We start from the raw sequence: 22,697 nt of genomic DNA, 5'->3' as shown, positions 1-22,697 counted from the left end.
TACGATCTGTACAGATCGTAAAGGCACTTTTCGGTCCGTATACGGTCTGTAAACTGAATGTAAGTTGAAAAGTAAACAAAATATAACCTAGGGGCTGATGCTGTGAAATACAACAAACATATGTTTCTTCGTTCTTTAGTGTGAGAAACTAAATGATGCGTTTCTTACAAAACATTACAATCGGCTGGATCCCGCGTTCTTTAAGAACGCTGTTAAGCGTCAGTAAGTGGGACAAAATGAAAATTGAGTCCATGGAAACCTGCATGTTTACCTCGTTCTATCAACGTGAGCGACCAAATGCATGATGCGTTTCTCGTTGAAACAGAAAAGAAACTAGAAGTAAACAAAATATCAACTAGGGGCTGACGCTGTAAAATACAGCAAATATATGTTTTCTTCGTTCTTTAGTGTGAAAAACTAAATGATGCGTTTCTTACAAAACATTACAATCGGCTGGATCCCGCGGTCTTTATGAACGCCGTTAAGCGTCAGTAAGTGGGACAAAATGAACTTTGGGTCCATGGAAACCTGCATGTTTACCTCGTTCTATCAGCGTGAGCGACCAAATGATGCGTTTCTCGTTGAAACAGAAAATACACTAGAAGTAAACAAAATATAAACTTGGGGCTGATGCTGTAAAATACATCAAATATGTGTTTTCTTCGTTCTTTAGTGTGAGAAACCAAAGATGCGTTTCTTACAAAACAAAACCTTACAATCGGCTGGAATTAGGAAACGTGTTTCCTGACGACTAATGCAGAATACTATATATTACTATTAGTATTTTATGGAACAAGTAGACTGTACGGTAGTATTGATCAATAACTTTAGTGAGATTTGGTGGCTCCTAAAGGAGCCGTTGTGAGAGATCATTTTGCAATGACCCTCTTTTACTTCGGTAACCCATTGAGGTATAGAAGTTTGTTGTAGTCTACGTCAAAGTAGAACCACAGATGGCTTTTCTGCTCGGCATTGTTGAGGACAAAATCGACTTGTCTTGCCCTCTTTTCTGCTTTGACAGGAGTTTCCGCCCAGTGCTGCGCCAGCATTATCCATCTCGTAATAAGCCTTGGTTCACAACCGTTACCGATAAGAAAGAGAACCAACTTGAAGGTATCGGTGTCACCCATTGTTTTTTTCCAGAATATGAGCCGCATTTCCTTTGGCCACGATTTTAATGGAAAGAATGCGTCCCCGTCAATCACTCGGGTCAACTGCCTTCTTTCCTCCACTACTTCTGCTCGTGACAGTAAACGAGTTTCTTCTCGATACAGACGTAACGTTGCCATCATGCGTCCTTTTGAAAAGTGCGTTATGAAAGCTGCAATTCTGCATCATGGTTTAAATACCCTCAATTACAATTTTGTCACCTTCCCTCGACAGAGAGGTTGATTGTTTGGATCAACAATTATTCAATGTAATCGCACTAACTATTGTTGGTAAATTTGCCGCAAACAATCGGCTCAGTTGATTGTTTGGATCAACAATTATTCAATGTAATCGCACTAGCTATTGTTGGACCGTATACGGACCGAAAAGTGCCTTTACGATCTGTACAGACCGTACGGATCGTCAAACTTTACAAGCCCCTCTCTCAGATAAGAAGCGAAAATATTCTAAGTGTCCTTGATGAGATGCAATTTACGGACCGTATACGGACCGAAAAGTGCCTTTACGATCTGTACAGACCGTACGGATCGTCAAACTTTACAAGCCCCTCTCTCAGATAAGAAGCGAAAATATTCTAATTGTCCTTAATGAGATGCAATTTACGTGTTTTATGTGATGCTATGCCATATCATCCCATGCCATGTCATGCTTTGCCATACCATCCCATCCCATGCCATGTCATGCTATGCTATGCCATGCCATGCCATGTCATGCTATGCTATGCCATGCCATGCCATGCCATCCCATGTCATGCTATGCCATGCCATGCTATGTCATGCTATGCCATGCCATCCCATCCCATGTCATGCTATGCCATGCCATCCCATGCTATGACATGCTATGCCATGCCATCCCATCTCATTCCATGTCATGCTTTGCCATACTATGTCATCTCATCCCAGGCTCTGCCATCCCATGCCATGTCATGCTATGCCACACCATCTCATGCTATGTCACGCTATGCCATACCATCCCATCCCATGTGATGCTATGCTATATCATCCCATGCCATGTCATGCTATGCCATACCATCCCATCCCATGCCATGTCATGCTATGCTATGCCATCCCATGCTATGTCATGCTATGCCATGCCATGCCATGTCATGCTATGCTATGCCATGCCATGCCATCCCATGTCATGCTATGCCATGTCATGCTATGTCCTGCTATGCCATGCCATCCCATCCCATGTCATGCTCTGCCATGACATGCTATGCCATGCCATCCCATCTCATTTCATGTCATGCTTTGCCATGCTATGTCATCTCATCCCAGGCTCTGCCATCCCATGCCATGTCATGCTATGCCACACCATGTCATGCTATGCCATGCCATCCCATCCCATGTCATGCTATGCCAGTTTGTCCCATCCCATCCCTTGCATTCAATGCCATCCCATTCAATGTCATCTCATCTCTTGATAGTTCATTTCAACCTTACGCCATCTCATAATATGCCTTCTCAACTTGTGTGATCCAATCCCATCTTTTCATCCATCATCTCATCCCATTCCACTTCCTATCCCATTCTATCCTCTGCTATCCTGTATCAATTCAACTGTTCTCACCCTATCTCACTGTACATTTATTGCACCATCATTTTCAGGAACACGAACTGGTTTTTGTATGGTAATCTCCTTTGTTTGTCAATGGATGGCACTTTTCAAGAACCTGTTTGGGCTGTGGTGGAGGAACACATTGCTAAGCAAAGGTGATTGTAGGTTATTGGTTAATTAATTCATGTTTTTTTTGTCGTGAGGTTACACCTTAGGTTAGTTAAGTTTAGTTTAGTTTAAGGAATTGTCCACATAAAAAAATACATTAAAATAAAACCATTAAAGATTACAATCAATTTGAAGAATGTGGGGGAGAAAGGAACATAACTCCTGTTCCACTTGACACCCAACTCCCATAGGATAATATATAGAACTACTGTAATGCATGCACTTCTAGTTCCAAGCAACAGTACTAGCAATTAAAAATTTATTGGAAGATATTTTATGTACCACTGGATTAGTAGATTAATGCAGTTGAATTAAGAAAAATGGCTGATTCTACAAGAAGGTAGATACAGGGCTTTAAATAGAGCTGAGATGGTGACCTAGCTGGGGCTTTCGAGTGATTGTAAACACAGGTTTTACAACTTCATTGAAAGGAAGTTTGATTGCATGGCCAAACAGAAAATATTTATGGTTTGTGAATGTCAGGGGCAAGTGTCATGAAGTGCTCTAAACCCATTATCTGATATACAATTAGTTTTCTTTTACAATGGAGTGAGTGGTAAGTCATTTAGTGAAACGTGATTCTATGTGTTGTTTAAATTCTTAGGATCGTCAAGATTACCCTTTGTGATAAAGCAAATGCTATTTCTGAACCACTTTTCATTGCAAAGATGCAGGAGATTACTGACAGAAGTAAGAACGGTCGTCATTCACACAGTAAATTATGTACATGTATGCAATGCCAAGAAATAATTTCATCATCATCATCATCATCATCATCATCATCATCATCATCATCAATTATTTATTAACTTGTTAATTTTTCATCTACATTTGGCTTGATGTGTATTTGCTTTTTTATACCATGCAGAGCAACATATGAGCTTTTTATCAACAACAGCAAAAACAGTTAAATGATTGTACAGTAGTACGTTTATTCAAAGTTAACAACAAAGAGGAGTATTGACACACTAGTCTTAATGGTGAACAGTGTCTGGATTTGCCTCTATGCTCAAGGCGTCATTCTCCCAGTGTTCTTGAGTGCTTGAGTTGTGTGGTGTGTTTTTCTGTATGCTCTGCGCTAAGGTTTAAGAGCGCTCATTTGTAGTTGTTGTTTAGTGTGATAGTTTCCTGGAAGACTTGCATGGGGGCTCATAGATGCGGAGTAGTGGGGATTGCAAGCTATGGAAGCAGTTCAATATCTAGGGACCTTCTGCTGACTGGCAGTCACTGGATGCCCTTGGATTTCCAAGACACACATCAATGCAGTCAAGCAGTTGTTAATTTCAAATAAAACCCCGAATGTGTCTAAACCCATGCCAAGCTTTCTGCAAAATCGCTGTTATTTTCTCCCTTCCATGTATTAATCTGCATCGGTGTAGAGCTGATTGATCAGTAGTGATGTTGTCCTCTTTAAAGTCCTAAATTTACACACATACAGGGTGCGTTAGGTGAAAGCTGAATTTGTTAAGCTCCAGGGTGCAATTCGAGCATAGTGCTAAATGTCTGATTTTCAGGGAATGAAGTGGAAGTTTCCTCTCTTGCGTGGGATTTTGTATTCACACCATTGATACACAATTGTCAGTACCTTTCTCTACTTACAAGAGAAGGAAATGTTGTCACAGTATGAATGAGGTATAAGCACCAAAATAAATGTTTTCTTGTGGTTTGGTTATTGCCACAGTGTGAATATAGTATAAGTACTAAAATAATGCTGTTTTCTTGGTTTGGTTTCAAGATGAACGCGCATTCATGGCTGAGAGCCAGACCTTCTACCTCTCCTTTGCTCCAGCTATGGAAGTTTTACAGCACAGAGGTAATGGTTAGTGTTTAATACACTGGTAGTATCGTAGTTGTGCTTGTTGTATAATTATTACTTCATATATGGAGCTTGCCAACTTGGTCTTGCTGCATGCCACAAACCCTCAACTCTGATACCAATTGATGTAATAATCTAAATGTAAGTAAATAATTAAATAACTAAATGTAATTGACATATCACTAATGTGCAGTGGCTCATGTACCGCCTTGTTGTATCCATTATGCTGTATGCGAAGCATTTTTTTGGTCGATTGGTCTCTTGTATGAAAATCTGATTTTCAAATGGCACCAACTCATATTTATGGTTTTGTGTTTCTCGAAAACAAAGCATAAACGTGCTGAAAAAAATCCTGCATGACGTTCTTCAGTTCAAAACAAGTCTGTATGCAAAGAATTGTGTGATGATGTGAAAAAAATAACAATAATGCCAAAAAAGTGTTATACACCCCTTTTATAGGACCCTTCAGCTGGAAGGCATTATAGGTGATTTGGCTCACACTGGTTCGGATACACTCTATGTTTTCATAACTTACAGGATAATTTCTACGGGTCTGTACCTGAGGGCTTATGTTAAACGAATTACCTCACTGCTTTGTCCTTAAAAAATGGTTCAAGCAGCTTAAGGAAACACACCAATTACCTCACCTCACATACAGCTGTATATGTACCGTTTTGGTGCTAAATGGCACATGAAGCTTTAATCAACAATGCTGTTGTACATGCATCATTTCATGATCTCCATCCAGCTCTTCTTTCCCTCTCCAATTGCCCATTCTTAGTAAGGTATCCCAGCATCTTGAGTGGTTTAGTCGGCTCTCGGAAGTACTCTTGGGAGTTGCCCTACAGCGTACTTATTAGGAAAAGTAATAAGCTAATTTGTCGAGTTTCAACCTTTTTGGGTCGATCAAAAGGCAATCGAACAGAAAATGCAGAACTAAATTTCAGTACATGGTATTGGACAGACTGCATGTCTGCCAAGATATACCTTTATTTTAATCAGAGCAATGTGGATTTCAAGGCCACTAAAGTCATTACTTCATGAATTCCTTTTAACAGTCAAGTGCATGAATTTTATGATAAAATATAATGTCCGTTGCAACATCCGCCCAAACACCTTTGTCTGTATTTCGTAGACCATGTTCCATTCAAAGAATTTCTGGTTGATGCAGACCCGAGTCACATGGAACCTGCGGCCTACATCAGTGAAATCAAAACTCCTCCAGACTGGGGAATCATCTTTCATAAAGATTCTCTCCCTGGGTGTAGTGGCAAGGATGAGCCGACAACAGAATATTCACTCATCAAAGAGTTTGATGCATTACGGCTCAGTGGTAACTGCAAATCCATTCTGGATGACTCGCAACTGACTGCAGTTGAACTGGCTTTGAAGAGCAAATTGGCATTGATTCAGGTTATTACAAGAAATGTCTAAATTTGTTTAAATTTACTTCTGGTATTAGTGTTGAATTTGACACACAATTTTAGATGTCTTCCAGTGATGGCCCGTTATTAATTCAAGCAACCTTGTCAGTGATCAGAAGTAAATACGTTCCACAGTGTCTGATTGACAGTTTGGTTAAGATTGGTTAGAATATGCCCTCTCTTACACCAGAAGTTGTTGTTTTTGGAACATGCAATTTTTGATCGGTGTGTGCCATTCCATCTTCACGGGGACTGCCAGGGCCTTGAAAATCCTTTGTGGGTGTGACTGATCGACATGTTGGTGTTGAATGGCCAGGCAAAGCCCCTTCTGAAACCAGAAGTTGTTGTTTTTTAATCATGCAGTTGTTGACCAGTGTATGTCATTTCATGTTCACAGGGACCACCAGGGACTGGAAAATCGTATGTGGGTGTGGCCCTAGTTAATCTTCTTCTGTCTATGCATGTGCCCGAAGACCATGGACCAATTCTGGTAAGACAAACCCCTTCTTGAAAAACTAAAAAACTCCGAACTTATTCCTCCCCCTCATAAAGCCACTCGAACCTCCTCCTATGCAAATATTCCTCTGAAAATGAATAACTAACTTCCAAATGCATAGCTCCTTCCAATACTAACTAATTTTTGAATGAATTAAACTCACCACCAGAGGTGAGCTTTAGATAAGGTTCTGCATGGTAAGAGATTGGGTATACAGCAAGCTGAATCTAAAATTCAAGGAATAGCAAGCCAAACGTCGCAAAGGCAAGCAAGCTACAGTAGCAATGGTAGACAAAGCAGCATTTCTTGTGATTTCCTAACGGTGCGAAAGGTCTCTGACTGTGGTTTGGATATCTGTTCCTAAAAACCATAAAATTTTGTTAACTTTAGCCTTGAATTTCTCCAAGAATTATTGATCATTTGATAAGCCGTATCAAACACTCGAAAGTGTGTCTCATCAGATATCCAAACACCTCGAAGTCGTTTTTAAAAGACTTGGCTGCGCCTCGCTTTTTCAACCTACTTCTGAGTGTTTGGATATCTGATTAAACACGCTTTCTCGTGTTTGATATATTACTTCTCCAATGCTTTTCAGGTTGTGACTTACAAGAACCATGCACTAAACAATTTCTTGAAGGATTGTCTCACGAAAGTTTCATCCCCCGATGTGAAGATTGTTCGCGTTGGAAGATTAGATGATGACGCTGATGATGGGCTAAGGAAATGTTTGTTGAGAGAGGTCTGTCTGAAAGGATTTATCTTATGATATAAATGAAGCTTATTCAACACCTGTCACTTGCATGTTTCATTTGGCTTTGTCAGATGAATTCCAAATGATCCAACATGATTGCTGACTAGAGCTTTGTTAAATGATATCTTACGCAGCCATGTAGATACTGGCCTTTGGAATAGTTTGACTTATCATGGAAGCGATTGTTCCAACCCCTTTTTTTCCCTTTAATTCTTAAGGTCGGACGTAGCTGGCCTCCAAGGTTATACAATCAAAAGAGGAAGCTTCTGGGACAGATTTGGGCATTGCAGCGTAAAGTGACGGATGCTTTTGAGAATCTCAGATCTTCCAGCAGTTTCAGCGCAGAAATGTTCCTGAAGGTTAGTCGCCTTTTACTAAGGGTGCTTTCCATTTATAACAACTGACCGGCCAGACCTGTCACTTCGAAAACGAAATGTTCCAATTGGATGGATACGTTCTATGCTCATCCTCCAAATTTCTTCAAAAAAGCGCTTACCAGTTTCTGAGTGATTATTTTTCTAGGCGTGTCTGAACAGAATTCATAACAATTATGCTTCTGTGAACGTTGGAAATTAGCATACGAGAAAAACATTAAACACCGCATACCAGTAAGGCGGAGGTTTTATCGGGTTTTAAAACCACTGCACGTGATGTTTTATCGATCATTTGATAGGCCGATGGGCTTATGAATTATTGATGAGTTTTTGAATGGAAATTTAACTTTAAGTTAGTGGAATCTTATTCCCCGAATTTGGGAGCTGCTGTTTGCTTCCTGAAAGTGCGGATCTCGTCACCCTGCCCTGTTAATGCTGGTTCGCAAGATTGACTCGCAGAATCGCGAGAAACAACATTGAGATGGGGGAGAGGACAACGGGAAGGACAGTATTAGAATGTTTGTGGTATTCCAAGGTAACATGATTAGGACTGTGGCCTTTCTTTGCCATTTTAACGATGCATTTGCTCTCCGAAAACGAAGGGATTAGGTCTTCAGCGTTGCGAAAGTCTGAGGTGATTTTTCACTGAAGATAGTGCAACTTTTGCTTCGTAATTTAATCTGAATTTCTGACGCGGGTAATGGAGGGCCCCGAGAAGTTCTGCTGTGTGGAGTCATTAATGAAAGTCCTCCCTTACACTCTTGGTTCCCACACCCTTCGTATTATTTTAATAAGAACTTTATATTCATTTTTGTTTGCAAAGGAAGCGTCTAAAGAGCAACTTAAGTTCCTTGTGCTTGGCAGTAAAGCAGGCAAAGTTACGGCAGAAGAAGTGGATATATTAATTAAGGAGCAGCCAAGGAATAAAAAAACGCTTAAAGGTGCAGATGTCACTTGTGCTATTTATGAGACTGTACTCTTTTTGTTTGTAATGTCGAATAAAACAAGAAGCCTTTAAGTGTGCAGACCTACAGTTGTAAACTCTTCTAGTTACACATAAAGGGTTGTCTCTGCTTCTGTTTATTTTTACTGTTCTTTACACCTCAGTGAGTGTCTTAGAGCCAAGAGCAAAGTTATCACTCTGGCCAATCACGGTTAACGCAAACGAGCCAATGAACCAATCAGAATTAAAAGCAAAACTACGTAACCGGCATAAAGCGTGGCAAAATGCGTACGAGGAAGTCATAGTTGGTTTGGGTTTGGTTTTGGTTCTCATTGGTTGACAAAGTAGCACGTGCTTAGTAATAACCAATCACAGAGAATTATGAAGCAAATTAGAAAGCAAACGAGAAATTACTTTCGACGCTCAATTGAAAACCGCTTTATCCGTCATGCAGCACTGCATCAGGTATTTATTATGTTTTTGCTTTGAATCCGTAGATCTTGTGGAAGATGCACTGACCGAATGGCTTCCCTCCCAGAAAGTCTTTGATGATCTTTTTGCTGTCAAAGAAAAAGGATCCTCGACAGAAAACAGGCAAGATGAAATCTAATTGGAAGTTATTGCCAAATGCACTGTTGCCTTAAAGGGACAGTGTCACCAATTTTAAGTGTTACTTTGAAAAGCCAAAAGCATATTTGTATGGATGTAAATGTTAAAAAAAATGGTTCAGTTTTTCTCAACAATCACCTTACCAATGCACAGAAACTAGTATCATTCATCTTTGGCTGCGGATGGCTAGGATGGAAATGGATTGGAACTTTAAAAAATATGAGCAATGTTTTGCAAGTTCCTTTTAAGTATTTTTTTTTTCTGAAAAAAAAAAATTGCTTTAAACTGATTATAGTTAATTCATTTTCGGAGAAATCATTTCATATTTTTCTCCGGGTGCTTTATGCGTAATTTCATGGTGGAAAAGAGGTTCTAAGTCATTCAAAAACTCATTAATAATCACAAGCCCATTGACCAACCAAATGGTCGATAATACTTCACGTGCAGTGACTTTATATCGATGAGCCTCCTTATTGGTTTGCGGTGTTTTTTCAGGTGATAAAACACTCCTCGTTAGTATGCGGTGTTTTTCTCGTATGCTAATTTCCAACATTAACAAAAGCGTAATTGTTATGAACTCTATTGACACACGCTTTTCCAAAAATATTTTTGAAGCCGTTCAAAAAACTCATAGCACTTATTTTATTGGGTCTTAAAGGGCCCTAGTCAGCCACACCTTTGTTTTTGTTTATATGCGAGAGTTTGGCTATTATATTTTATTCGGAGCATGTCGAAATAAACGAAATAACTGTGAAACTACTAAAGATAATGAAACATACTTTCAGGCACACAACTTACAGTAAAGCAATAAGATTTCGCTTCACCATGCAGTATCAATAATTTCGATGGCATCGAAAATGGCAGAGGCTGACTAGGGTCCTTTAAACCACGAGGCGCAACCCGATAAAACACTCCTGCTCGTTTTTTAAACGTTACACAATTTGAGCAGTTTACACCAACATGCCTCTCAGTCTTTCAGTCAAGAGCCCACCATCGGTTCATCTGATCATTCTGTTATTCGGGCAGCCTTTTGTCAGTTTATCAGGGTTCATGTCTAAAAAAAATCAATATAATTAATTGAATGGTTTCATATTAACTATCAACTGTAGCTCTCCTGGAAAAGAAAAGCAAAAGAAGAGAGAGGATCAGGATCAGTTGGAAAATCCCAATGATTTCAAAGATCCATCTGTGGAACAGAATGAACGATTTCAAGACCTCGATGAAGCAATTGCAGATGAAGAGGATAAAGAAATCGCAGAGGAAGAGGATAAAGAAACCGCCAAAAAAGAGGCTATTGGATCAGTAGAACATCCCTCGTTACGATGTCGGCGCAACCTCGTTTGTGTTGATGAGTCAAGTAAAGTGTTTGTTTAATTCCATCTGAATGGCTCTGTTTCAGAGAGTTTATTAGTGAAGCTTCAAGGTTATTGAAAATGTGACATTTTGAGTAGCTGGACGGCCACTAGTTTGAAACCCCATTTTTGGGAGGGTGACTTTCTTGTGAGTTTGCCAGCTGGGTAACTGGGGTCATAGGAGTTTTGGGTGATGCTCCCATAGCTTTCTTCAATACCATGCAATTTTGGGGAAAAAAAATAAAGGCTACAATATAGCTTGCCAGGATTTTCTCTTGAACTGGGGCTTGGTAGCAACTAACTATTTTGCTGAAGGCTTTGGGGTTGATTCCGTGACTCATAACTCGAAGATTGTCCCTTCTCATTCCATCAAAACAGTTTCTTGGTCGGCTTAAGTGTTTAATGCTGTTTTTTTGAACCAACAAATTAACCAGAAGAACAGACTAGTATTGAATATTTAAAATGTTAACCGCAAGTCACGGACTAAATCAGATGTGTAATATTTTTATCAATTTCTTTTCTAGAAGTAAAGCCTTTCAGAAGTCTCTTAGATGGCGGCGATGTTTGGAAGCTGGATGATAATGAAAGAGTGAAGCTCGTATATGTCTTTCAAAACAATTACTATTCTAAGGCCAGTTCTGAGTTCTTGGATGTCAGCAAAGATTATGCGCAGGTAAATTCATACCAGTTAGTTTAAAATTAAACCCGAAATTCACGTCATAGATTTGTGGTGGAGGGGCAAGGCATGGTTTGATAAAAAACAATGTGTAAAATGAATGAATGAATGAATATTTATTTTCCACAATTATAAGTAAGATAATAAGTACATAGTGCAATTTACATTGAAGTCGGGAGGAAGACTAAAGAAACCCTTACGGGCTTTTACAAAGTAGTCCCCCTTTGATTCAAATTACATTTTTAAGCTAAATTAATCAGGATATCAGGTTTGGTGTACAAATAACAGTAATAATAAAAGGTGCAAGTAAAATTATGTAAGTTAACGCCTATATCATAATCATTGAAAGAGAAGGAATTGCTTTATTTTCTTTTTGAAAACATGTATAGAAAGAGATCGTTTTATTTCTAGAGGAGTTTTGTTCCATGTATCAACTATCTTACTTCTTAAAGAGTATTTTCCATAGTTAGTTCGGTTAAAACACTTATGTAGATGTTTTGAATTCGTGGTATTATAACCATGGACTTGCGTGTTTTCAATGCAGAGGTCACTGAAATAGGTGGGTAACGATTTACTGATAAGACTAAAACTGAAAGATCCGATTAGTAGGTCATTAATTTAATAAATATTTAAGAGACCCATCTTTATAAAAAGAGGAAGAGATGGTGCGGTATATGGAGAGAATGTTATGATACGTAGTGCTTTTTTTTGTAATTTGAACAATTTCATTAGCCTTGTGGGGTAATTATTTGCCCAAACGGTGTTTCTGTAATGTAGGTAAGGGTAAATCAAACTATTGTATAATATTTTCAATAGTACTTGACTGACATAGAAGCGAATACCGGTGGTTTTTGTTATCTTCTTAGTGATATAATCAATATGATTCTTCCATGTTAAGTGCTGGTCAATTATAATTCCTAAGAATTTAGTTTTATCTACTCTCTGGATCTCCTTATTATCAAGCTTAAGAGTCAGTGATTTTTTTAACTGTTTCTTTGCTGTTCTAAATATTATGTAATTGGATTTTTTTATGTTGAGTGTAAGTTGATTTAGTGTTAACCATTCTTGAACATAAACTAATTCCGCATTTATATTACACTCGAGTTCATTTATGTCTTTACCTGAGCAAAACAGATTAGTATCATCTGCAAATAATATAGTAGATAAATTTTTGGTAGAATTGGTTAGGTTGACCATTAATATAAATTAGAAAAAGTAATGGTTCAAGAATGGATCCTTGTGGGACCCCACACGTAATTGCCATTTCTGTTGATCTGATTTGATTATATTTAACAATTTGTTTTCTGTTGGTTAGGTAATCTTTTATCCATGCAAGACAATTTCCGCGTATACCATAGAAAGAGAGCTTCTTTAGAAGAATATCGTGATTTACTGTGTCAAACGCCTTTGATAAATCAAGAAATATACCAACAGTGAACTGGTTATTTTCTATCCCTTGTGTTATTTTATCAACAAGTTCAATTATTGCATAATTAGTAGTGCTTCTACTTCGAAATCCATATTGATGGTCAAATAAAATTTTATTTCTATCTACATAGTTCATTAATCTTTTGTACATCAGTTTTTCTAGTATTAATTATTTTTCGAAAAACAGGGCAGAACAGAGATTGGTCTGTAATTTGAAAATACATTTTTATCAGATGATTTATACACCGGTGTTGCCAAAGCTACTTTCAATTCATCTGGGACTTTACCAGTTGAAAAAGTAAGATTAAAAATGTGAGACAGTGGTAGAGATATGTAAGGGGCGACATGTTTAACTACTTTGCTGTTTATGTCATCAATACCACAACTTGATTTGTTTGCCATTTTATCAATTTCTTTGTCTACTTCAGCACATGTAGTGTCATGTAAAAACATGGAGTCACAACAATTTCCCTTTAGAAATTTGTAAAATTCATCCGACCCGTCATTAAATTTCATAGCTAGATTAGGCCCAACATTTACAAAGAATATATTAAATTTATTTGCAATCAAATTAGGATCACTGATTTCATCATTTTCATTGTTCAGAAAAGAACTGGGAAGAGAGTTATATGATTTTCTATTACCAAGTAATTCATTAATAGTATTCCACGTCGATTTTATATTATTTTGTCCTTGACTGAATTTTTTACAATAATAATTCTTTTTAGCAATTCTGATTAGATGACTCAATTTATTTCGATATAATTTATAATCATGTTCATTTTTTAATGTCGGACTCTTTAAAAATTTATTATAGAGTAATTCCTTGGTTTTTGAAGATTTTCTTAAACCTTTCGTTATCCATAAATTGTTATACCTTCGTGTACCTATACGTTTAGTCATTTTAACTGGAAAATGTTTATTATAATGGTCAGAGAATTCAGCGAGAAATGCTTTAAAAGACTCTGCCGGGTCATTCTTAGATAACGTGGTTAGCCAATCACAGGTTTTAAGACTACTAAAGAACGAATCTAGAGATTTCTTATCTATTATTCTAGTTACATAACTAACTGATTCAGAGCTCACAGTATTAATGTGCATCTCATGCTCTGTAATGGTGAAAATAGGTAGATGATCAGATGTATCATTAACCATGATACCACTTTGGTGTTCAGTGTGACTTAAATTGTTAGTGAAAATGTTATCTATTAGTGTTGCAGTAGATTTAGTTATCCGTGTTGGTCTTGTAATTAGTGGTATATAACCAGATGATGAAAATTGATTAAAAAATAAATTTGAGAAATTACATTGATCATATTTTAGAAGATCAATATTGAAATCACCCATGATGTAGCATGGCTTATTTCGTTTATCCAATCTTGGCAATACGATTTTGAGGTCACTTTCAAAATCATTAAATATGTTATCAGGAGGCCTATATATGACGCCAACAAATTATGTTTTTAGATTTCTCATTTACAATTTCAATAAAGAGAGACTCAATGTTACTGGCGCTGTTTTCAATAGTTAAGTCATTTCTTACTTTAATATTTAAATCATTTCTTGAGAAAATACAAATCCCTCCCCCAACTTTATTTTGCCTATTAAACTTAGTCAAATTGTACCCGGGGATCAAAATATTGCTGTCATTATCGTTTAGCCAAGTTTCAGTAAGCGCTATAATAGAAAATGTATGAGTCAATGTTTGTAAATAATTTAAAAAGGCATCAAACTTATTCCTTATAGCTTTTTTTATTTGCTTTTATAAAATCTTCATGTTATTTTCGTATGAAAATCGATAAAAAATTTTTTCCCTATCAATTTTCCTTTCTCTGGTTTCAGATGTATAAAAACGTGAAATTTCCCTTCCGGTGTGGTACAATACCGCGCAAGACAGGAGACTGGGGATAGTAGGGCTATGACGTCAATTCAAGAACGCTTGTTACGCAGTTTCTCTATCCCTTCATTTTTTTTTTTGTTTGCAGAGGGAGAAAAATTTGTGACGACACTTTGACTGGGAATTTTTTAGAAGAAAAATGAATGTTGATTTATTGACTGACTGACTGGCTGACTGACTGACTTCCGACCGACTGAATGAATGAATCAATCAATCAATCAATCAATCGGATCGTTCGATCGATCGATCGATCAATCAATCAATCCATCAATCAATCATTCAATTAATCGGTCAGTCAGTCAGTCAGTCAGTGAATCAGCCAATCAATCAATCAATCAATCAATCAATCAATCAATCAATCCGGCAATCAATCAGTCGTGATGAGGATGTTACGAGGAACGTTGAAACGTCAACTTGCTCTAAATTTGATATGTTCTTTTATAATTGGACCAAACTTTAAACCCGTTGAAATCCATATTAGTCCTTGCCACCCTTCTGGAGATTATGAACTTCACCTAAATGGCCGAAGTTTTTTGCCAGGTGTTAATAATGCTCTGTAAAATGGCCATGCAATATTGCAGATGGAACTGATATTACTATTTTTATCGTTATCAACAGCTGCATCATCAGTTGAAGGAGTTGACGAATCAACACGATATTGAAGTGATGAAGAATTGTCATGTGATCGGCATGACAGTGACCGGGGCCACAATCAGGGCAAACTTGTTAGGTGAGGTATTGGGTCTAGATATTTCACATTTTGCTCTTGTTCTGTATGTGTAATCTTTTAATTAATTAATTACAGTTACCTAAATTTCGGAACATTTTTCAGTAAGGGGGCTTACCAGGGTTTGATAGCCCCCTGTTACCATGTGACCGTGCGGCCCGGGGAGTGGAAGGGGAGGGGAGAGTCCCTAATGTAAGCTATGATGATACGTAAAGGTATGAACCTCCCTAAGGAGTAGGGTCTTGGGTTATTAGGTTTGGTTTGGCCTTCTCCTCTGAAATTGTGTATGGTTACCTTTGTACCTATATGAGTGTCTCTAGTCTAACGGATAGAGTGCCTCTCAATTGCATTGTAGATACTCTAAACAGGGTTCGTACAGGTCCTGGAAATCGTGAAAAGTACTTGAATTTTAGCCTGGCATTTTCCAGGACTGGAAAGTCCTTGAAAATAGTAGGAGGTGCTGGAAAATCCTGGAAATGTGTAAACTCAAGGTCACGCTCTTAGTCCCCCGGGAATCTTTTATTTATTCTTGTTTTTCGTGTTACCATGTCTCCACCAATAGCATCGCCCCACCATCACTTTGGCCCTTTATTGATTCTATTACAAAAGAAATACTTATTCATCAGTTGTAGAAACGTGCTGAAGAAACAAAATTTAGATGAATTCTTATCCAAGCTCTTTCATTACCGCTTTGAAAATTGTGGCAAATCATTAAATCATATTAAATATGTGTGGAGTATGAGGCCGTTTATATTGTTTATTTACTCTATTTATTTTAATTCAAGCTTTTTTGTATTATAGCTAGTAGGTTGTAAGTTAGATATAATGTGAAATTAAGTTTTGGGTAAACGTTTTGTGTAAACATCTTATCGATGAAAAATATGATTTGTGATGTCTTTTTTTTAACGTAAATGTCGTAATAAGGGTCTTTTGTTTTTGTTAAAGATTTTTGTATAAGAAACGCATTCCCACCATCCGTTATAAGACCCACACCGGCAACCCAGAATTCCTGATCTGTTAGCTCTAACAAGGAGCTAGCAATCGAAATGTAAGCTTGAAATCTTTCCAAAGTAGTCCTTACAACGCTTCATTTCTTTGTAGCTGATATCAAACCTTCGGTCATGATTGTGGAGGAAGCCGCAGAAATTCTTGAGGGGCAGCTTGTTGCCGTTATTCCTCCCTCTGTTCAGCATCTCATCATGATAGGGGATCATATGCAATTGAAACCCGTGGTGCACTTTCACAGACTCAAAAAACATCACCATCTGGATCTCTCCATGTTCGAACGACTTGTGAATTGTAATCTGCCTTTTAAGCAACTTGAGTATCAGTGCCGAATGAGGGATGAGTTTGTTGACCTGCTCCGCGAACTGAAGATTTACAAAGAGCTTAAAACTAATGAAAAGGTAGCTGCTTGGAGTTTACTCAGAGTGATCTTATTTTCATTTTTCGACGTACTGAAAGCGACAACGTTGTGACGCCTTTCAATTAAATGGTTGCACTTTAGGATTTCATCCACAGACTCAAAATTTAGAACCACCCTGTACAGCATAATGAACAGCACCAGAGGAAAGTACTGCTCAGTAGCTTTCATTTGAATGGTCCAACTTTAGGGTTTCATCCTCGAACTCAAAGTTTAGGATCACCCTGTACAGCACAACAAACAGCACCACAGGAAAGTGCAGCACAATGACTGTCATTTGGACACAAAAGGTATATAACACAATACGTAGTGATCATCCTGAAAGGAAAGACTGTAAGTAGTTCAGTTTGCATTTGAATGGACTTACATGTAGCCAGAACTTCGTCCGGCACAGACTCAAAAAAAAAAAAAAGGAAAAAAATTGAACTGTCTTGCATGTTGATTGTTAAAGTGCACCTCACCTCAATCTTTTTTCTCTTAAATAAATCTTTGCACCTGTTCGAAACATATTGCGCTATTTGGCGCCTTGTTTCAACCAAATCTTGACATTTTAAAGGCTGCAAAAGTTACGAAATCTAGCCATCATCTGTCCCATCACCAAGCTAGTGAGGGGCATGGGTCTATCCCTTACTTGAAGTCACAAACTGATTTGTGTTGTATTAAGTCTTTGTAAAAATGCATGCAAAGCAGTTTGTGACGTCATGTAAGGAAAAAAAATTGGGGTTAGGTGCACTTTAAAAGCATTATCGCAACAAAGTGTTGCCCAAAGACTTTCATTGTAATTTTACACGCTAGGATTTCATCCATCCACAGACTTTACCATTTGGAACTAGTACAGCTTGTTAAACCACGGCATATGAAAGTACTGCTCAATTGGATTTCATTCAGGCCCACACTGGGACCTTATGTCGCCTAAAGTCGCCAAAGACTTTAGACTACTTTATGCTAGTTTATACAGTAGCATTTCAGACCAATCTAGTGGCATAAAAAACTGCAAGGTAGGGCATGAGAAGATAGGATTCCCCAGCAACTACTTCAGGATTGGCTCCCTTCATGTTCTTCACCCCTTAACATTTGTGCATTGCTTTATCTGACAGCTCGTCAGAGGCAATGAACCACCATCTTGTGTCACAAGCAGCATGTATTTTTGGACACACACCCAATGGGAAAGTGAATCGAAAGCCTCACCCAGTAAGCGAAATTTTCGCGAGGCCAGAGAGATTACTGAGGTTGCAAAGACCTTCTGTCAGGACGGTGGAGTCCCTCCCTCAAAGATTACAGTTTTGTGCTCTTACCGTGGACAAGTAAGTGTTACACTGCTAGCAGTCTCCTCCTGGATAGAGAAGATACATTATTTTACAGTTTATAGATAAAGTACAGCAAAAACCCGCGTGTAAGAACCTAGTGGTTAAAGAACCTGCTGGCAGAAATTGGCATTTTAATACCCAAAAAAAAATAAGAACCTGTTTAGCCAAGCAAGATCAAGCAGGTTCTTATATATGGGGGTTACAGTTAAATTATGATACACATTTTAACCAAGGAGGTGACTTTGAGATTGCAAAATTATATCGCAAGAAAATACCAAACCGTAATGTCAAATAAAAGTATTGATTTCTATAACAAAAACGGGTTTATACGAGTACAGTTGTGAATACATACTGTATATTTAAGGGCCAAACCCAAGTTTATTTATTTTTCTGGTAATCAACAACCATATCTCCTTCATAGAAATTAAGAACCTGATTAAGAACCTACTTACCCTAAATTGCCAATAGCTACCCCAAAATACAAGAACCTATTTAGCCAGGCTTAAAAAATGTAGGTTCTTACACGCGGGTTTTTACTGTACTGTGGGTTGTACGGTCACGAAAGGAGACTGGTACTCAGTCACGTGCTAATGTCGCGTGAGCTCATACGTCAGTTCTTGTTCGGTGTATATGTTGTTTAGCTACCCTGTCTTTGATGGTTGCTGTACTCTTCCTGCCGGGTTCACCTCGCCGTTTCAATGATTAGGCAAACGTTGAGTTTTTCTTACGTCAATAGACTTGTGACCGTGCGTTACGTTAATTTTTAATAAATCGACGTTAGCTCGACCACGCTGAAATGAACAAAAAAACCGAAATGGGGGAACGGCTTGAGAGGAGCATCTCCCCAGCTTCCCCTCAGCTCATTCGCTCCAATTCGGTTCGTTCCCTTGCCCGCTCGACCATCTACAAAGAGACTGCTGGCAGTCTGGCTAAGCGTATGCTATTGTCTTGTCTTACATAAGACTAGAATATTTTTTCTGCCTTACTGGGTCGGTCCATCCAAGCCTTAACTTGATCCCAGGATAACCGCTATATTTTTACCCGTGACACACGTACAATTCATAGGCATAGTAATCTCTGCACGTCAACTCTGCAGGTTGACGAAATAAAGTTCCATTTTCGTGAAACCAAGGTTGCTGCCCTGGAAGAAATTACTGTTACAACAATTGACAGTTTTCAGGTAGGTGAATGGTGATGTTATATGAACCGTTTCATATCTTTAAAACGTTTCTGATCCATTGCAGTCACGGCGAAAATTAACTCAAGAGGCACTTGTAACCGGCTCTTATGCATGATGTATTTCCGGCAATGTCTATCCCCCCACCCCTCCTGGGCTTACCCCCGAGAATTAGGATTTTCTGAAAAAAAAAAAAAAAAAAAAATAGCTCCACGGCCGCGACAGTTAAAAATAAGTTCATTTCTTCATTTCATGTTCTACCTTCATTCAAGCAAATTTAGGCCAAACCAACTCTTGTTTCTCACTATTGTTCCAGTGACCGTTCGTTCTGTACATGTACTGATCTCATTTTTGTCCTCATGATTAAAACAAAGGAACATTGCTGTGAGTTGAAAATAGCGGAGCCGTTAAATGCCCAGGATAGACTAATGCCTTATCCCCGAGACAGATATTGTGAGATCCCCCCCCCCCTCTTCCCCCCATCCACTAATGCCCGGAGGAGGAAGGTGATGGCCATTGCTGGATATGACTGATGCATCAATATGTCGATATTTCTTTTCTTCCATTTCTCCTCTTTTGTCTCTTTCTTTTCTTTTCTGTTTTCCCCTTTCTTTCTTTCTTTCCTTTCCTTTTGAACTCCTACCCACTTTCATTAAAGAGAAGGCAATATTTTATTTGGCATACCCTCGGCTGCCTGGTCAGGTGTAATTGTTATTGTCCACCCCTAAACGTAACGTTTTTCCCTTTAATTTTGCAGGGGCAAGAAAATGATATAATCCTCATTTCTCTGGTCCGAAGCAACCAATTGACTCACGGAAAGATTGGCTACTTGTCCTCAATGAACCGTTTGTGCGTGGCAATATCTCGGGCACGCTGTGGTCTGTATTTATTTGGCAATCATACGCACTTGGCAGGAGCCTCGAAAAAAGGCTGGAAGGTAGGCTGCCTGTGCGCACATTTGACAGTCAAAGTGTAAACCTTGAAAGCATTTTTACAGGTGATTGTGTCGCACTATAAGAGAGATTTAGAGTCACGCTAATGGCAAACAAGAGAAATAACCGTGTGACCATGTTTATCCTGCACTTGCTGCTCACTGATTATTAACTACCGCCTTACGCGGTCGACCAGCGTCTTTATAGAAAAATATTGACTGTGAGTAATCTTAATCAGAATAAGCAAAAATAACTGTTTTGCAGGTTGTCAGTGATTTCATGCGAAAGAAGATATGTCTTGGTTCAAGATGTCTTGGTTCAAGATTTCCTTTTCGCTCTAGTGAGGATTCAGTAAGTAGCTCCAAACATCTTATGCCTGGTGTTAGCTAGCAACATAAGCATAGGCAAAACAATTAGTAAAACATGCGAACATAGCCCTGAGCGGAAGTGTAATCCTTATGCTTATATCAGGCCCGTTTTCACGTGATCAGCCTGCTTAATGTCGCTATTTAAAGCCGTGCCGCATGCCTTACCAAAATACAAACTTATTCTCCAAAATACTGAGAGGGAAAACAAGGAAAAAAAAAACAGAGGCAAAAGCTACCTAGTTTCATTAAAGTGCTCACGCGGTAGGATTTCAAACGAGAAACGCACTGCTCAAAGCTTTGGGTTGATTGGTAAGACAGTCTGACAAAAGCTAGAACCACCTGGTGAAGTATAATCAACTTACAGCAACCCGAAAAAAATACCGTCTAATACTTATTTTAATCGTCACACTTAAGCCCCGTCTACACGAGCAATTTTTATGTGGCAACTGTATGTGGCAATTTTTATTTGCCCGTGTAAATGGCTCGACAAATATTTGTTGTTAATTCGCGTCAGTAATAATTTCGCAGAGCGGAGATGACCATGGATGCGCAAATGTTAGGGACTGTAGGGACTGGGTTCTACAGATGACGTTGAAAAAATTGTCACATCTCGTCTACACGGACAATTTTTTTTATGTGGCAATTTTTATTTGCCACATAAAAACTAACACGCCAGCTTTTCAGCAAATGTAGTTGTCACATAAAAATTGGTCATTTCTCATCATCTACACGGGCAAATAAAAATTGCCACATAAAAATTGGTCGTGTAGACGGGGCTTCAGGATCCGACTATAGACTGAAAAATTGCCAAACTCAGGAATATACGAATGTTTGGTTTTATTAACAAAGTGCGTAAGGTAATTTGGCGACGATGAAGAGATCTGAATTCTGACGCTTCGAGCGTTAACCCCTCGTAATATGTCCAGAAATGTATGCTAATGAGATTCATGAACTGTATGATAGACATCACAAGGTGTTTTTTAACCTTAATTCTTACTTAAAAACACAAATAACTCTGTCAAACATGGAGTCATATGAAAACGACAAAAAGGTCTGTTTTATATGAAGTACCCAAATTCAGGGCTAGGTTTATTTCTGGACATAAGTGCCCTTGTCAGGGCGAAGGAGGGAGGGCTAACGCTTGAAAGTGACGAAGGGGAAACACTCAAAACGTCAGCACTAGAATCTCTTTAAGGTGGCCGAATTATCTTCTCAACTCTGTTGATAAAACGGAACATTCGTCTCAACTCACCCAACGACGCATCACCACAGTTTCTTTAGAACCTAACCCCTTATCCATCAGGAGTATACTTTTTAAGTGCTTTGTCCCCTTTGTATCGCACTAGAAACCGCAATGGGACGGGAATTCTCCCACAAGAGAAGCGGAATCTCCACGTAAGTGCAGTCAGCATGCGAGCATATAGCTTGCGTAGCAAGCGTTCTTGATTGGTTTTGATGATAAAACGATTATTCCATTCGCACTCTATTGGATAGTGACATATAAAGCATAAAAGGAAATTAACGCACAATAACTTTCTTTCGAGTGATCTTCCTTTCCGTTCCACAGGCAGAAAAGATACGACTGCATTGTACAGCATAAAAAACAGTTTCACAGGAAAGTACTGCTCAGTAGCTTTCATTTGAATGGTCACACTTTAGGATTTCATCCACAGACTCAAAATTTGAAATCACCTTGTATAGCATAATAAACAGCACCATTGAAAAGTACTGCTCAGTAGCTTTCATTTGAATGGTCTTTCGTTAGCATTTCATCCAGAGACTTCAAAGTCAGAATTACGTTGTACAGCATAATAAACATGCAGCATAGCAGAAAAGTAATGCTTATAGCTTTTCTCTTTGAATGGTCATACTTAAGGTGATTTATGGGACTGAAATGTCGGTAGATTGCTCTTGAATAAAACCAGGGTTGCTCTTAAAGGACCCTAGTCATTTCCGCCATTTTCGGTGCCATCGAAATTATTGATATTGCATGGTGAAGCGAAATCTTATTGCTGAACTGTAAGTTGTGTTCCTGGAAGTATGTTTGATTATCTTAAGTAGTTTCACAGTGATTTCGTTCATTTCGACATGCTCCCAGTGAA

General features: G+C 38.5%; 1 protein-coding gene across 2 annotated transcripts in view; it reads left to right on the top strand.

Moving 5' to 3' along the window:
• Positions 1-22,697, top strand: part of LOC146465074 (NFX1-type zinc finger-containing protein 1-like) — a 38,337-nt gene that overhangs the window by 9,640 nt on the left and 6,000 nt on the right. The window contains exons 7-24 of one of the 2 annotated variants that reach the window (XM_085128980.1): positions 2,778-2,882; positions 3,500-3,585; positions 4,631-4,708; positions 5,847-6,124; positions 6,533-6,625; positions 7,227-7,370; positions 7,601-7,741; positions 8,580-8,697; positions 9,197-9,293; positions 10,418-10,665; positions 11,185-11,333; positions 15,280-15,391; positions 16,490-16,794; positions 17,909-18,115; positions 19,215-19,298; positions 20,053-20,232; positions 20,492-20,578; positions 21,942-21,990. In XM_085128980.1, the coding sequence (XP_084985106.1) occupies positions 2,778-2,882; positions 3,500-3,585; positions 4,631-4,708; positions 5,847-6,124; positions 6,533-6,625; positions 7,227-7,370; positions 7,601-7,741; positions 8,580-8,697; positions 9,197-9,293; positions 10,418-10,665; positions 11,185-11,333; positions 15,280-15,391; positions 16,490-16,794; positions 17,909-18,115; positions 19,215-19,298; positions 20,053-20,232; positions 20,492-20,578; positions 21,942-21,990 (2,561 nt within the window). Of the gene's footprint in view, positions 1-2,777; positions 2,883-3,499; positions 3,586-4,630; positions 4,709-5,846; positions 6,125-6,532; positions 6,626-7,226; positions 7,371-7,600; positions 7,742-8,579; positions 8,698-9,196; positions 9,294-10,417; positions 10,666-11,184; positions 11,334-15,279; positions 15,392-16,489; positions 16,795-17,908; positions 18,116-19,214; positions 19,299-20,052; positions 20,233-20,491; positions 20,579-21,941; positions 22,000-22,697 lie in introns of both variants that reach the window. The other variant, XM_085128979.1, reaches the window with a different exon arrangement.

This window comes from Pavona decussata, unplaced genomic scaffold (genome assembly GCF_977016875.1).
Source record: "Pavona decussata unplaced genomic scaffold, jaPavDecu1.1 SCAFFOLD_157, whole genome shotgun sequence".
NCBI lineage: Eukaryota > Metazoa > Cnidaria > Anthozoa > Scleractinia > Agariciidae > Pavona > Pavona decussata.
The sequence above is the reverse complement of the archived record's forward strand: the minus strand, read 5'-3'. Positions and strand labels throughout refer to the sequence as shown.